Raw genomic sequence first — 15,436 nt, forward strand, 5'->3', positions numbered from 1 at the left:
GTCCTGAGGTCAGCTCTGAGCTCTGGTCAGTCCTGAGGTCAGCTCTGGTCAGTCCTGAGGTCAGCTCTGAGCTCTGGTCAGTCCTGAGGTCAGATCTGAGCTCTGGTCAGTCCTGAGGTCAGATCTGAGCTCTGGTCAGTCCTGAGGTCAGATCTGAGCTCTGGTCAGTCCTGAGGTCAGCTCTGAGCTCTTCACCTCTGGCAGACTCACCTTTATTTATACATTTATTCATGTCATTTTATTTCATTCTAACAATAAGCCATTTTCTACATTGTGTATTTCTTATGTACAGTATGGACCTTATGTTAGCTCCCTGTGTCCTTTAGACAGATGGATATAAATAAATAAATAACAATTATTAATAATAACATTGAAACAGTCTTTTGTTTTATTTTTTTACAAGTCTAACGTTCGTACGTGTTTTAATCATATAGGTTTTTATTTTGTTTTCGTGTGCACTTTAAGTTCACACTGGTCTGATCCAGATTGTGTTCTGGGTTTAGTCCGAGTTCTGATGTTCTGATTGAAGTGTGTAGGATATTTACAACTGCTACTCCTGCTACTGCTAAAACTACTACTACTATATCTACAAATATCCGTGTACTGAGCCACACATGTGTACACCAAAGAATACACACAACAGTCAATATGCAAATGACACTTTCAAGCAGGATTCTCTTCTGATGCAGTCATTCCAGCTTCTGACAGTTGTGGTGCCAATCCCGACAGAATGTGTCTGTTTACTACATCATAATAAATACAGCATAAATATATGTTCTTATTGGGGTGTTATGGGAGCTTTGCCTGACACTGAAGCCTCCTCCGACTTCTCCCACAGACAAAGCGAGACGCACAGTTTGGCCCGATTCATTACGCAAATAAACGCGTGATTGTGTTGTGTAATGCCCAAATCCTGCCTCAGAGTCTCTCCGTTCTCAGACTCTGTTCTCATGCTGCACATTACTTTTGCAGAGCCTTGACCTATTTACGCTGCATGGAACATCACAAGCCGAACGCGCCACTTTTACGCACGGACACCATCACGCCTGGGTAATCGGATTTCTCTCGCGTTCGCGCTGCATTCGCGGAGATCCACCACTGCCACTTACCTCCACGAAATAGAAGCAGGGCAGCAGGCTGACACTGTCTTTGGTCAGGATCCTCTTGTCGCGCGCGGACATGATGCTGCCGGGGCCTCTCGGTCTGCGCGCGCAAGGATGGAGAAGCGGTGAAGAGCGACGTGCGGGAGGAGGAGGGGAGGCTGAAGGAGGAGATCAAGGCCGAAGCATGGCGACGGGAGCGCGGCGATGCTCGACACGAAGCCCCGGGCCTGCGTCACGGCGGGCAGTGCAGCAGCAGCAGCAGCGGCTCCGCGGTACCGGCGGCAGCAGCGGCGGAGCGCGTCTGAGCATGTCCGTCCTCAGCGCGGCGGCAGGTGTGAGGAGAGGGGAGGCAGGGCGCATGCGCAGTGGAGCGGAGAGGGGAGGATGCTGAGTGGAGCAGGAGTGACCTTACACCACCGGCAAACGCAACATAGTGTGATGTGGACGGAGCACGGGCGTCTTAGCAACTAGTTATGGATGATTGTCGAACTTGTGTCCAAAAAAGGAAAGAAAAAAACTGTGTTGGGAAGAATAATTTTAAGTGTTAGAATGGCCCGCCTAAGGCCCGAAGTCACTGGGATAGGCTCCAGTCACCCGCGACCCCGAAAGGGAACAAGCGGTAGAAAATGGATGGATAGAATGTCCTATTTTGCGCCATAATCTGCACGGTCCAATCAGAGTTCCCTTATATTAATAGAGCCTTTAAAAGTCTGTAAACACAGGCAAATCATCAAGACAATACAGATTATTTTTGACACCGTTATTCTGTTTGATTTTAGAACAATGTATTTAGGCCTCAAAACTGTTAGCCCTGAACATGTGTCATCCATCCTCATATTCATGTGCAATACTGTCATATTCATGTGCAATACTGTCATAATCATGTGCAATACTGTCATATTCATGTGCAATACTGTCATAATCATGTGCAATACTGTCATAATCATGTGCAATACTGTCATATTCATGTGCAATACTGTCATAATCATGTGCAATACTGTCATATTCATGTGCAATACTGTCATAATCATGTGCAATACTGTCATAATCATGTGCAATACTGCCATATTCATGTGCAATACTGTCATAATCATGTGCAATACTGTCATATTCATGTGCAATACTGTCATAATCATGTGCAATACTGCCATATTCATGTGCAATACTGTCATAATCATGTGCAATACTGTCATATTCATGTGCAATACTGTCATATTCATGTGCAATACTGTCATAATCATGTGCAATACTGTCATAATCATGTGCAATACTGTCATAATCATGTGCAATACTGTCATAATCATGTGCAATACTGTCATATTCATGTGCAATACTGTCATAATCATGTGCAATACTGTCATAATCATGTGCAATACTGTCATATTCATGTGCAATACTGTCATAATCATGTGCAATACTGTCATAATCATGTGCAATACTGTCATAATCATGTGCAATACTGTCATAATCATGTGCAATACTGTCATATTCATGTGCAATACTGTCATATTCATGTGCAATACTGTCATAATCATGTGCAATACTGTCATAATCATGTGCAATACTGTCATAATCATGTGCAATACTGTCATATTCATGTGCAATACTGTCATATTCATGTGCAATACTGTCATAATCATGTGCAATACTGTCATAATCATGTGCAATACTGTCAAATTCATGTGCAATACTGTCATAATCATGTGCAATACTGTCATATTCATGTGCAATACTGTCATAATCATGTGCAATACTGTCATAATCATGTGCAATACTGTCATATTCATGTGCAATACTGTCATAATCATGTGCAATACTGTCATAATCATGTGCAATACTGCCATATTCATGTGCAATACTGTCATAATCATGTGCAATACTGTCATATTTATGTGCAATACTGTCATATTCATGTGCAATACTGTCATAATCATGTGCAATACTGTCATATTCATGTGCAATACTGTCATAATCATGTGCAATACTGTCATAATCATGTGCAATACTGTCATATTCATGTGCAATACTGTCATAATCATGTGCAATACTGTCATAATCATGTGCAATACTGTCATATTCATGTGCAATACTGTCATAATCATGTGCAATACTGTCATAATCATGTGCAATACTGTCATATTCATGTGCAATACTGTCATATTCATGTGCAATACTGTCATAATCATGTGCAATACTGTCATAATCATGTGCAATACTGTCATATTCATGTGCAATACTGTCATAATCATGTGCAATACTGTCATAATCATGTGCAATACTGTCAAATTCATGCGCAATACTGTCATAATCATGCGCAATACTGTCATATTCATGTGCAATACTGTCATATTCATGTGCAATACTGTCATATTCATGTGCAATACTGTCATAATCATGTGCAATACTGTCATATTCATGTGCAATACTGTCATATTCATGTGCGATACTGTCATATTCATGTGCAATACTGTCATAATCATGTGCAATACTGTCATATTCATGTGCAATACTGTCATATTCATGTGCGATACTGTCATAATCATGTGCGATACTGTCATATTCATGTGCAATACTGTCATATTCATGTGCGATACTGTCATAATCATGTGCAATACTGTCATATTCATGTGCGATACTGTCATAAACATGTGCAATACTGTGACAAAATGTCAATCATCCGGGTGCAATATTCTCTGACCATATAACAGCTGTAAATAAGAGTGTTGTTTACATTATTTTTATTAAGAGTATAAGAGGGTTTATTTTATGAGTTTTTCTACAATAGTGTTTTTTTTTATAAGTTATCTGTTTTTTATTATTTACTTCTGTACCTACTCTGTGTTGCAACACAGGAATTTCCCCATTATCTTATCTTAAACTCCCTCAATGGGAATAATGGATGGATTTCTCTGGAACATACTTTTGGAAGCCAGGAAGAAGGCGATAAGAAGAATTATACAAACTGCTCCTATGATTAAGGACTGGACGGACATCATAACTGAAAAATAACTGCCAGACACAATGGGAAAATAAATAAATTCAATAAACAATATTCCAAATAGGTTGTGTTTTGAACGTTCACATATATATTGCAGATGGAGCTGAGGGTGAGTGAATTTTCCGTTAACTCTCCTGCAGATTTGACATGTTTTATGATTCAGAACAGAGAGATTACAGAGAGATAGTTTATCCCTAACCCACATGAAACAAAAACTGGTACAAAGCTCATCTTCTTCTCTGTCAGTGTATACAAAATCATTTGTTCGCAGTAACTTCACAAAGTGGTGCCATTTATTCCACCTCAAAGACATGATTGTTGTCAGTCGAAAGAACTAAAATAGTTTGTAGATCCAAAACAAAAAATGAGAAGGTTCGACGTTTGTGGATTTTTATTTTGGATATTTCTTCTAAAATCAGTAAATCTCTGACCGCGTGATGTCGATCGTGAACACCACTAGTTCCACAATGGAGGCAAAAGTGAAGAGAAAAACAAGGCAATAAAGAAACTTCATAAACCTCAGAATATCATAAAATATGACCAAGTCCTGGAAGAATTTTGATTTTTAGGTTGTAAATACTGACCTATTTTTTAGATTTTCATTTTATCTCCATATGTATCACTACAAATTTAATTTTGAAGCAAGAAAGTTGTATTGTTTCTATCCTATTTCAACTTTTAATTAGACATTTTTCTTCCATGAGAATGTATACTTCTGTTATTAAAACAACATGGTTAAGGCCACTTATATAATCATATACAAACATATATATGAAGTTTGATGCTGTAATATAAAGTGTGTCAGTGGTGTGAAAAATGATATTTAAAAAGACAGTTACACAAACACCAGAAGGAGCTGCAGGACAAACTCAGGGTTCAGGGTTCAAGCTACAGGTCAGAAGAACATATTATAATGTATTATCCTGAGTGTGACATCCTGCAGTGTGACAAAAGTACACAAAATGACATTTAGGATCGGACAGTCACATAAGTTTTAAACTGACATTATTGACATATGTGATTTATGATATATGATGTCGTCAAAGTGTATAACATATCCAATAAACAAAAGAGTCTAATCCCAAACAATGTAATTATGGGATAAATGAAATGTATCTGCATCACACAGCAGGAAAAACAAAAAATTAAAAAAGAAAATACAAAAAATCAATTTGCTTATTATGTTTTAATCAACATTGAGCTGTGTCACTGTCCGCTGCTGTAAACCAGCAGAGGGCGCTGACACAATTCAAACAGACCATGATTAGCCTCAATAAGTTGATGCTGTAGTTTTTCTGTGCATAAACAGTATTTGAAATTCAATTCAATTCAAATTATTTATGTAACGCCCAAAATCACAATAGCAAGTAAGTAAGTCCCGCCCACAGCCTGATGCCCCGCCCACAGTCTTCCACCCTTTGGCCAGTGTTCAATCTCGTGTGTGCGTGGACACTCAATCTGCAGCTCCGGTGTCTGCTGTGTCCATGCGTGCCCCGGTAAACAGACACCAGAGCGTCACAGCACTAGGGTTACTGCTCCAGGAAATCCCACAGGCTCTGTGAGGTGTTCAGGGGCCTTCAGGGGCCTTCAAGGGCCTTCAGAGGCCTCCAGGGGCCTGTCACCTCAGATGTGGGATTGGTAGCTTCAGACTAATGTCCAAATGTCTGTGTCCAGTTCTTTATTCTGCCCCTAGAAAACACATTGAAGATCGCAGATAACTTCCTTCTCTTACAGCCCATGTCACTACTAGGACGACTCTGGCCCGGATCTGGACACAAGCCAGTCCAGTCTGGACCTGAACCTCTGACACTTTGGAGTGAACAGCATAAGCAGTGCAGCCTCCTGTGTGAGTGATGAGCGGGTTTTAAGAAATGCTTTCAATTATTATATTGTGGATAATAATAAACACATTTATTCATTCACATATTGTACCTTGAGTTGACCCTTCACTTTTGCAGCTTGAATGAAAAAAAATTCACCTTCAATTATTCTACATCCAATAAGAAAAAAGAACCAAAAGGACAAAAAGGAAACATGGAATAACCTTTCAGAGCTTCCTCCATCGTACAGGATCTAAGACTGACCCACAAACACATTTTATATTATTCTAGGTTGACTAATTAACGATCAGTCCTGACTCTGGCACCAGCAGGAGGCCGGTCCATGTTTAGTCCTGACTCTGGCACCAGCAGGAGGCCGTTCCATGTTTAGTCCTGACTCTGGCACCAGCAGGAGGCCGGTCCATGTTTAGTCCTGACTCTGGCACCAGCAGGAGGCCGTTCCATGTTTAGTCCTGACTCTGGCACCAGCAGGAGGCCGGTCCATGTTTAGTCCTGACTCTGGCACCAGCAGGAGGCCGGTCCATGTTTAGTCCTGACTCTGGCACCAGCAGGAGGCCGGTCCATGTTTAGTCCTGACTCTGGCACCAGCAGGAGGCCGGTCCATGTTTAGTCCTGACTCTGGCACCAGCAGGAGGCCGGTCCATGTTTAGTCCTGACTCTGGCACCAGCAGGAGGCCGTTCAATGTTTAGTCCTGACTCTGGCACCAGCAGGAGGCCGGTCCATGTTTAGTCCTGACTCTGGCACCAGCAGGAGGCCGGTCCATGTTTAGTCCTGACTCTGGACACCAGCAGGAGGCCGGTCCATGTTTAGTCCTGACTCTGGCACCAGCAGGAGGCCGGTCCATGTTTAGTCCTGACTCTGGCACCAGCAGGAGGCCGGCCCCTGAGGTCCTCAGAGTTCCAGATGTTCATGTCAGATGTTGTACTCACATTCCTCGACACTTTAAAACCTTCAATAATAATGATTTGTAAATTAATTTGCTCTGGAGTAAAAAGTGGGACACCAGCCCTGATCTGCTCTAAAGGCCGTTTTGAAATGTGGCCAGAACACAATCATCAGATGTAAATAATCCCGTCATAACTTTAATCTGCCCTGTCCCACTTCACCTGAAGCAGCACCCTGCGCGCGGCAGCTGCTGCTGCTGTGTGCGCATGCGCCAGGAGAGATACGTTAAAGTGGAGCGGCCACAGAAACGTGCACCATGGCAACGGAACAGAGACGCGCGTGACGATGAGAGAGCGGAGGTCCGGAGCAGAGAGCGGCCGCACGAGAGCTTTGTCCCCGCTTATGGAGCCTTCTGTCCCGCTGGAACACTGACCTGGTCACGGAGCTGTCCCCGGTACGTGCGCTGCCCCGGGAACACAACATGACACCCAGGAGCGCGCAACAGGCCGGACAGAGCAGGGGTCAGAGCAGGGGTCAGTACAGTGGTCAGAGCAGGGGTCAGTACAGTGGACAGAGCAGGGGTCAGAGCAGGGGTCAGTACAGTGGACAGAGCAGGGGTCAGAGCATGGGTCAGAGCATGGGTCAGAGAAGTGGTCAGAGCAGGCGACAGAGCGGGGGTCAGTACAGAGGTCAGTACAGTGGTCAGAGCAGGGGTCAGTACAGTGGTCAGAGCAGGGGTCAGTACAGTGGACAGAGCAGGGGTCAGAGCATGGGTCAGAGAAGTGTTCAGAGCAGGTGACAGAGCGGGGGTCAGTACAGAGGTCAGTACAGTGGTCACAGCAGGGGTCAGTACAGTGGACAGAGCAGGGGTCAGTACAGTGGTCAGGGCGGGGGTCAGTGCAGGGGACAGAGCAGGGGTCAGTACAGGGGTCAGTACAGTGGTCAGAGCGGGGGTCAGTACAAGGGTCAGTACAGCGGTCAGAGCGGGGGTCAGTACAGTGATCAGAGCAGGGGTCAGTACAGTGGTCAGAGCGGGGGTCAGTACAGTGATCAGAGCATGGGTCAGAGCAGTGGTCAGAGCGGGGGTCAGTACTACTATAGAATGGCGTTTGGGGCATATCCTGCTTTAAAGTGAGTGTCAGTGTTTCAATATTATTGTTGATCATATGTTTTTCTTGCATTATATTTCACTTCCACATGTATTATTGTGACCTATGTGGGCTTTTATTTTGGTGCTCTTACAACAACATCCTCTTGCCATGAGGATCCTGTCATTGTGTTTCATTCCATTGACTATTTTCATCTAATGAGGGGATAAGGGGATATATTATGCCAAACCTAATTTTATGAACCATGTTACAATGGCATTCCATCCTCATATTTAACTCCTGGTTGTTTGAATCATTTATCAAAACAGATTGAGTTAAAAAATGTTCAGTTACAGTGAAATGTCAGTATGAAGAGGCTTAGCAGTTCTGTAGCTTTGAGCGGGAAGGCAATGGACCAACCTCTATTACTGAGCAGTTTTAGTTCGTAATGATCAGTGAAGTTCCAGAAAACAACATCACTCCTTCAAGTGTATTAAGTAAAGTCTCTAGAAGCCGAGGTGGTGCAGGTGGAGGTCGTGGCGGTGCAGGTGGAGGTCGTGTCGGTGCAGGTGGAGGTTGTGGCGGTGCAGTTGGAGGTCGTGGCGGGACAGGTGGAAGTCGAGGCGGTGCAGGTGGAGGTCGAGGCGGTGCAGGTGGAGGTCGTGGCGGTGCAGGTGGAGGTCGTGGCGGGACAGGTGGAGGTCGAGGCGGTACAGATGGAGGTCGAGGCGGTGGAGGTGGAGGTCGAGGCGGTGCAGGTGGAGGTCGTGGCGGTGCAGGTGGAGGTCGAGGCGGGTCGTGGCGGTGCAGGTGGAGGTCGAGGTGGTAAAAGGTGGAGGTCGTGGCGGTGCAGGTGGAGGTCGTGGCGGTGCAGGTGGAGGTCGTGGCGGGACAGGTGGAGGTCGAGGCGGTACAGGTGGAGGTCGAGGCGGTGGAGGTGGAGGTCGAGGCGGTGCAGGTGGAGGTCGTGGCGGTGCAGGTGGAGGTCGAGGCGGGTCGTGGCGGTGCAGGTGGAGGTCGTGGCGGTACAGGTGGAGGTCGAGGCGGTGTAGGTGGAGGTCGTGGCGGTGCAGGTGGAGGTCGTGGCGGGGCAGGTGGAGATCGTGGCGGTGCAGGTGGAGGTCGATGCGGTGCAGGTGGAGGTCGTGGCGGTGCAGGTGGAGGTCGGGGCGGTGCAGGTTGAGGTCGTGGCGGTGCAGGTGGCGGTCCTGGCGGTGCAGGTGGAGGTCGTGGCGGTGCAGGTGGAGGTTGAGGCGGTACAGGTAGTGCAGGTGGAGGTCGTGGCGGTGCAGGTGGAGGTCGTGGCGGTGCAGGTGGAGGTCGTGGCGGGACAGGTGGAGGTCGAGGCGGTACAGGTGGAGGTCGAGGCGGTGCAGGTGGAGGTCGTGGCGGTGCAGGTGGAGGTCGTGGCGGGACAGGTGGAGATCGTGGCGGTGCAGGTGGAGGTCGATGCGGTGCAGGTGGAGGTCGTGTCGGTGCAGGTGGAGGTCGTGGCGGTGCAGGTTGAGGTCGTGGCGGTGCAGGTGGCGGTCCTGGCGGTGCAGGTGGAGGTCGTGGCGGTGCAGGTAGTGCAGGTGGAGGTCGTGGCGGTGCAGGTGGAGGTCGTGGCGGGACAGGTGGAGGTCGAGGCGGTACAGGTGGAGGTCGAGGCGGTGGAGGTGGAGGTCGTGGCGGTGCAGGTGGAGGTCGAGGCGGTGCAGGTGGAGGTCGAGGCGGTGCAGGTGGAGGTCGTGGCGGGACAGGTGGAGGTCGTGGCGGTGCAGGTGGAGGTCGTGGTGGTGCAGGTGGAGGTCGAGGCGGTGCAGGTGGAGGTCGAGGCGGTGCAGGTGGAGGTCGTGGCGGTGAGGTGGAGGTAGAGGCGGTACAGGTGGAGGTCGAGGCAGTGCAGGTGGAGGTCGAGGCGGTGCAGGTGGAGGTCGTGGCGGTGCAGGTTGAGGTCGTGGCGGTGCAGGTGGCGGTCCTGGCGGTGCAGGTGGAGGTCGTGGCGGTGCAGGTGGAGGTTGAGGCGGTACAGGTGGAGGCCGTGGCGGTGCAGGCGGAGGTCATGGCGGTGCAGGTGGAGGTCGTGGCGGTGCAGGTAGTGCAGGTGGAGGTCGTGGCGGTGCAGGTGGAGGTCGTGGCGGTGCAGGTGGAGGTCGAGGCGGTGCAGGTTGTGGCGGTACAGGTGTAGGTCGTAGCGGTGCAGGTGGAGGTCGAGGCGGTGCAGGTGGAGGTCGAGGCAGTGCAGGTGGAGGTCGTGGCGGTCGTGGTGGTGCAGGTGGAGGTCGAGGCGGTGCAGGTGGAGGTCGAGGCGGTGCAGGTGGAGGTCGAGGCGGTGCAGGTGGAGGTCGTGGCGGTGAGGTGGAGGTAGAGGCGGTACAGGTGGAGGTCAAGGCAGTGCAGGTGGAGGTCGAGGCGGTGCAGGTGGAGGTCGTGGCGGTGCAGGTGGCGGTCCTGGCGGTGCAGGTGGAGGTCGTGGCGGTGCAGGTGGAGGTTGAGGCGGTACAGGTGGAGGCCGTGGCGGTGCAGGCGGAGGTCATGGCGGTGCAGGTGGAGGTCGTGGCGGTGCAGGTAGTGCAGGTGGAGGTCGTGGCGGTGCAGGTGGAGGTCGTGGTGGTGCAGGTGGAGGTCGAGGCGGTGCAGGTCGTGGCGGTACAGGTGGAGGTCGTGGCGGTGCAGGTGGAGGTCGAGGCGGTGCAGGTGGAGGTCGAGGCGGTGCAGGTGGAGGTCGAGGCGGTGCAGGTGGAGACCGTGGCGGTGCAGGCGGAGGTCATGGCGGTGCAGGTGGAGGTCGAGGCGGTGCAGGTCGTGGCGGTACAGGTGGAGGTCGTGGCGGTGCAGGTGGAGGTCGTGGCGGTGCAGGTGGAGGTCGTGGCGGTACAGGTGGAGGTCGAGGCGGTGCAGGTCGTGGCGGTGCAGGTGGAGGTCGAGGCGGTGCAGGTGGAGGTCGTGGCGGTGCAGGTGGAGGTCGTGGCGGGACAGGTGGAGGTCGAGGCGGTACAGATGGAGGTCGAGGCGGTGGAGGTGGAGGTCGAGGCGGTGCAGGTGGAGGTCGTGGCGGTGCAGGTGGAGGTCGAGGCGGGTCGTGGCGGTGCAGGTGGAGGTCGAGGTGGTAAAAGGTGGAGGTCGTGGCGGTGCAGGTGGAGGTCGAGGCGGTGCAGGTCGTGGCGGTACAGGTGGAGGTCGTGGCGGTGCAGGTGGAGGTCGTGGCGGTGCAGGTGGAGGTCGAGGCGGTGCAGGTGGAGGTCGTGGCGGTGCAGGTGGAGGTCGTGGCGGTGCAGGTGGAGGTCGAGGCGGTGCAGGTGGAGGTCATGGCGGTGCAGGTGGAGGTCGTGGCGGTGCAGGTGGAGGTCGAGGCGGTGCAGGTGGAGGTCGAGGCGGTGCAGGTGGAGGCCGTGGCGGTGCAGGTGCAGGCGGAGGTCGAGGCGGTGCAGGCGGAGGTCGAGGCGGTGCAGGTGGAGGTCGAGGCGGTGCAGGTGGAGGTCATGGCGGTGCAGGTGGAGGTTGAGGCGGTACAGGTAGAGGCCGTGGCGGTGCAGGTGGAGGTCGTGGCGGTGCAGGTGGAGGTCGAGGCGGTGCAGCCGGAGGTTGAGGCGGTACAGGTAGAGGCCGTGGCGTTGCAGGTGGAGGTCGTGGCGGTGCAGGTGGAGGTCGTGGTGGTGCAGGTGGAGGTCGTGGCGATGCAGGTGGAGGTCGTGGCGGTGCAGGTGGAGGTCGTGGCAATGCAGGTGGAGGTCGAGGCCGTGCTTCAGATGTGCTCGATGTCTTGTAGCTCACTGGTGGCTTAGTGGCTCGTCCTCTTATTACTCCAACGCTCTCCCAGTGGAACCCAGTGGAACCCGATCTCCCAGACTGTCAGCGTCACACCTCTGCACATGTGCCGCTCTTCAGGGACATCGATGGCAAATTGTGGCAAAACTAAGGTTAAGGTTAAGCTACACTTTATTGTCCCTGTAATAAACCTTCATTAAAGGTAAAACCACTGAAGTGTCTCTCCCAGGGCGTCAGTAAAAGAGTCTGAGTGAGAGAGGGCAAACTCAGTCCAATCCAACTTTAATTCTATTCTATGTTGTATAAAAGTCAACGTTTCAATAAAAAGCCGAAAATGAGTTTTGAGAGCAGAAAGTGACTGTCTGAGGGGCAGAGCGGCCTCCTCAAAGTGTCCTGCTTACTTTTGGGACCACGATCTGAGTGAGGGCGGAGTCAGGTCAGATAATGAGGAGCACGGCCGCCGAGGAGTTTCCAAACAAATGAAAGGATTTTGAAATAGTACAATAAGAGACAGGAAGCCAGTGCAAGGACATGAAAACAGACGTGATATGATCTTGTTTTTTCCACCAAAGCTGTCGTCCTGCAAGAGACGTTTGGTTGAGACCAACGTAAAGTGCAGTGCATCAATCTCGGCGATTAGTGATACAAGCTCGGATTAAAAGTGATGCCGTGAAAGAAGGTTTAACTTAAGTGAGTTGACAAATTTGAAAAAAATAAAAAATGTTCCAACAACTGCACCATATTTTAAAGCACTATCTGGTCCAAGGGTGGGCAATTATTTTCCTCCAAGGGCCATAATCGAATCCAGCAAGTAGCAGAGCCTGCGATCATTGGTGTGAAAAAAATTAAATAATTAAATATGTCATGGAATGAGACATACACCAATGCTATTCCTTAACACACAGAGAACACAATTCAACTTAGAATATGAAACGACGCGCTCTCCTTGCGGAGAATGAGGCGCGATGGGCGGCCACGGGAAAAGTGGACTTCCTTCTGCTGTGCACACAGACGTTCACCGATTCACCGCTCAATCTCCGCGAAGGGCAGCTGGTCATCCGGCTCGAAGGACCAGAAAATGTCATGGAATTAGACATACACCAATGCTATTCCTTAACACACAGAGAACACAATTCAACTTAGAATATGAAACGACACAGAAATATCAGACTTTTGTGTGGCATGCATGGGAAAAACGCCGGGACCGGTCACGCAGGCTGTTGTAAGCAGCCTGGCGACCCTCCTTCGTCTCACGTTTTTTATCATGCGGGTTGGTTTTATTAGATATTATGGAATAGGCGGGTCACATTTCTCATTGGTCAGCTTCACATCAAGGCACTTGTCTTTTACGACAGTTAGTATTTTTCCTAGAGATCAAGCCTGCAAGGGGGGGTGCAACTCCTCCCCTGGGGCAAACATCCCCCTGCTCCATCTTTCCGACCCCTTCACAAACAACTGCAGTTTGTCACACATCCTGTTTTTCTCTTAGACTAATGATGCAGATAATATATCACTATTATGCAGATAAAATACATCACAGAAATATAATCATATATTCACATTTTATAACAAAATATCAAATTAAATATTGCTTTTCTGTCAAATATAGGCTATGGAATCTATTATTTAATTCATTTCCATGTCATTTTTATTAAGGATACAAGTGCAGACGGATGTTACAGACAGTTCAAAAATAGAAACAAAAATCTTTCTAGGGGCCGGATTAAAACATGCCGAGGGCCACATCTTGCCCCTGGGGCCACAAATGCTCAGGTCTGATCTAGTCTCACATCTAGAGGTCAGGACATAGGTCACTACAGGTTTCACATATTGTGTGTTTGCCTCACTGAACACCATGACCTCTGTTTTGGGCCATTTAAATACAAAAGGCTTAATGACTGCTATTGTTTTTTATGCATTTTCTCTATATATTCCACACAAAAATGGAATGAAATGCTGTGCCTGGAAAATGTACCCCATCGGGAGGAAATACAGAGAGAAAAAGAGAGGGTCAAGAATGGAACCTTGGGGGACGCCACATGTAAGAGGAGCAAGAGGAGAGACTTCAGCCGTTCCAGTGCACACTCCTGAGGGCCGATACAGAGCTGCAGTCGAGACGAGAGGGTCTGGGGGTCCGCCAGTCTGGGGGTCCGCCAGTCTGGGGGTCCGCCAGTCTGGGGGTCCGCCAGTCTGGGGGTCCACCAGTCTGGCGGTCCGCCAGTCTGGGGGTCCGCCAGTCTGGGGGTCCACCAGTCTGGGGGTGGATCTCCGCGATGTCTCAGCCTGTATTTAAATCTCACAGGACTGATACGAAACTGTCCACAGTCTCTTCTTTCTCTGTACAAAAAGGGTAAAGCAAGATCAAAAATGACAGGACTGTGATGAGAAAAAGATGCAGCGCGGACAATTAAGTCAAGGACAGTAAAAAGTGATAAAACACACAAAAAAGTCAAAGTTCTGCATTTGTGACGTGTCTGTTTGCCCCGTCTGAGGGTAAACATCACGATCTAATTCTAGAACATGACATATTTGAATGGTAATCTTCAGATACTTTTGTCTACTTTTTGTCTATCTACTGTATCTGTCCATTATCTGTCATTAATGTCATGCCATGTGTTGTGTATTGCCCTATACTGACCCCTAGTGGACAGTGTGTGCTCAGCAGTTTTGAGGCTGATCCAAGCCTTTAGCACAGAGTTTGAACCTTTTACTCAGAACACAGACATTTATGACAATCCCAAAAGTCTAATTATTTAATTTATTTTGTAAATGGCCCGTCTTTGGCTTTATTAGACTAGACAGTTGAGTGTGAAATGGGGGTGAGAGAGAAGGAAGGACATACAGAGAACTGTCAGATACTCCTGACACTGCGGCGGCTGCACATGGAGCGTGGCATGTGTGCTGCTGCCTTAACCACTCCACCACCGCAGCACATTACATCTATGTCAAATCAATGAATTATTTAACTTCTCATTGTCCAAGTTTCACCTGAAAATAAGAAATGTGCTGTAAATGTCGTGTGGAAATGAGTAAAGTAAAATACTTTGTGGTAATCATTATTAGTTTAATGTAGTATAATGATGTATGTAAATAATAAATATTTTTAACCAGGTAGATATAAAGATAATATTATAACAATCATATTTTTACCTTTAGTAACACAAATCTCCTTGTTTCAGCATCATTCTCCGCATCACTTCCTGTTTCCTGTGCTTCATTCTGTGGGCGGGACAGATCCAAGAGGTTCAGGATCAATATGATCCAATCTAACAACTTTTTATACAAATCTCCATGGATCAGAATCCGGAGATTTGGAAATCCAGATCATAATCTTTCAAAGCAAATACATCAAATACATCAAGGGAATCCAGCTCTTCACAGATGTTGTCCAGCCAAATGTCTCACATACAAAATGTATCACAAAGGAGACAAAATATTTAGAAATGACCATGTTTTCTACGTATCTTAACTGCAGACTCTCCATAACGCCCTGTGTGTGTGTGTGTGTCTCTCTGTGTGTGTGTGTGTGTGTGTGTGTCTCTGTGTGTGTGTGTGTGTGTGTGTGTGTACGTGCGTCTGTGTATCTGTGTGTGTGTTTCAGATATGGTGAAAGTGCAGCTGAGTCGGAGAGAGAGGAACAAGCTCCTGAAGAAGCTGCTCAAAGAGGTAGTGTACGTGTGTGTGTGTGTGTGTGCGTGTGTGTGTGTGTGTGTGTGTGTGTGCGTGTGTGTGTGTGTGTGTGTGTGTGTGCGTGTGTGTGTCTGCGTGTG

General features: G+C 48.7%; 1 protein-coding gene across 1 annotated transcript in view; it reads right to left on the reverse strand.

Moving 5' to 3' along the window:
* Positions 1–1,432, reverse strand: part of plppr4b (phospholipid phosphatase related 4b) — a 47,377-nt gene extending 45,945 nt beyond the window's left edge. Inside the window, exon 1 of the mRNA XM_072451214.1 lies at positions 1,110–1,432. Within this exon, the coding sequence (XP_072307315.1) occupies positions 1,110–1,181 (72 nt within the window). The 5' untranslated portion in view covers positions 1,182–1,432. The remainder of the gene's footprint in view (positions 1–1,109) is intronic.
* Positions 1,433–15,436: the final 14,004 nt, after the last annotated feature.

This window comes from Eucyclogobius newberryi, unplaced genomic scaffold, assembly GCF_026437365.1.
Source record: "Eucyclogobius newberryi isolate DKJ021-1_F unplaced genomic scaffold, fEucNew1.0.hap1 SCAF_18, whole genome shotgun sequence".
Lineage (NCBI taxonomy): Eukaryota > Metazoa > Chordata > Actinopteri > Gobiiformes > Gobiidae > Eucyclogobius > Eucyclogobius newberryi.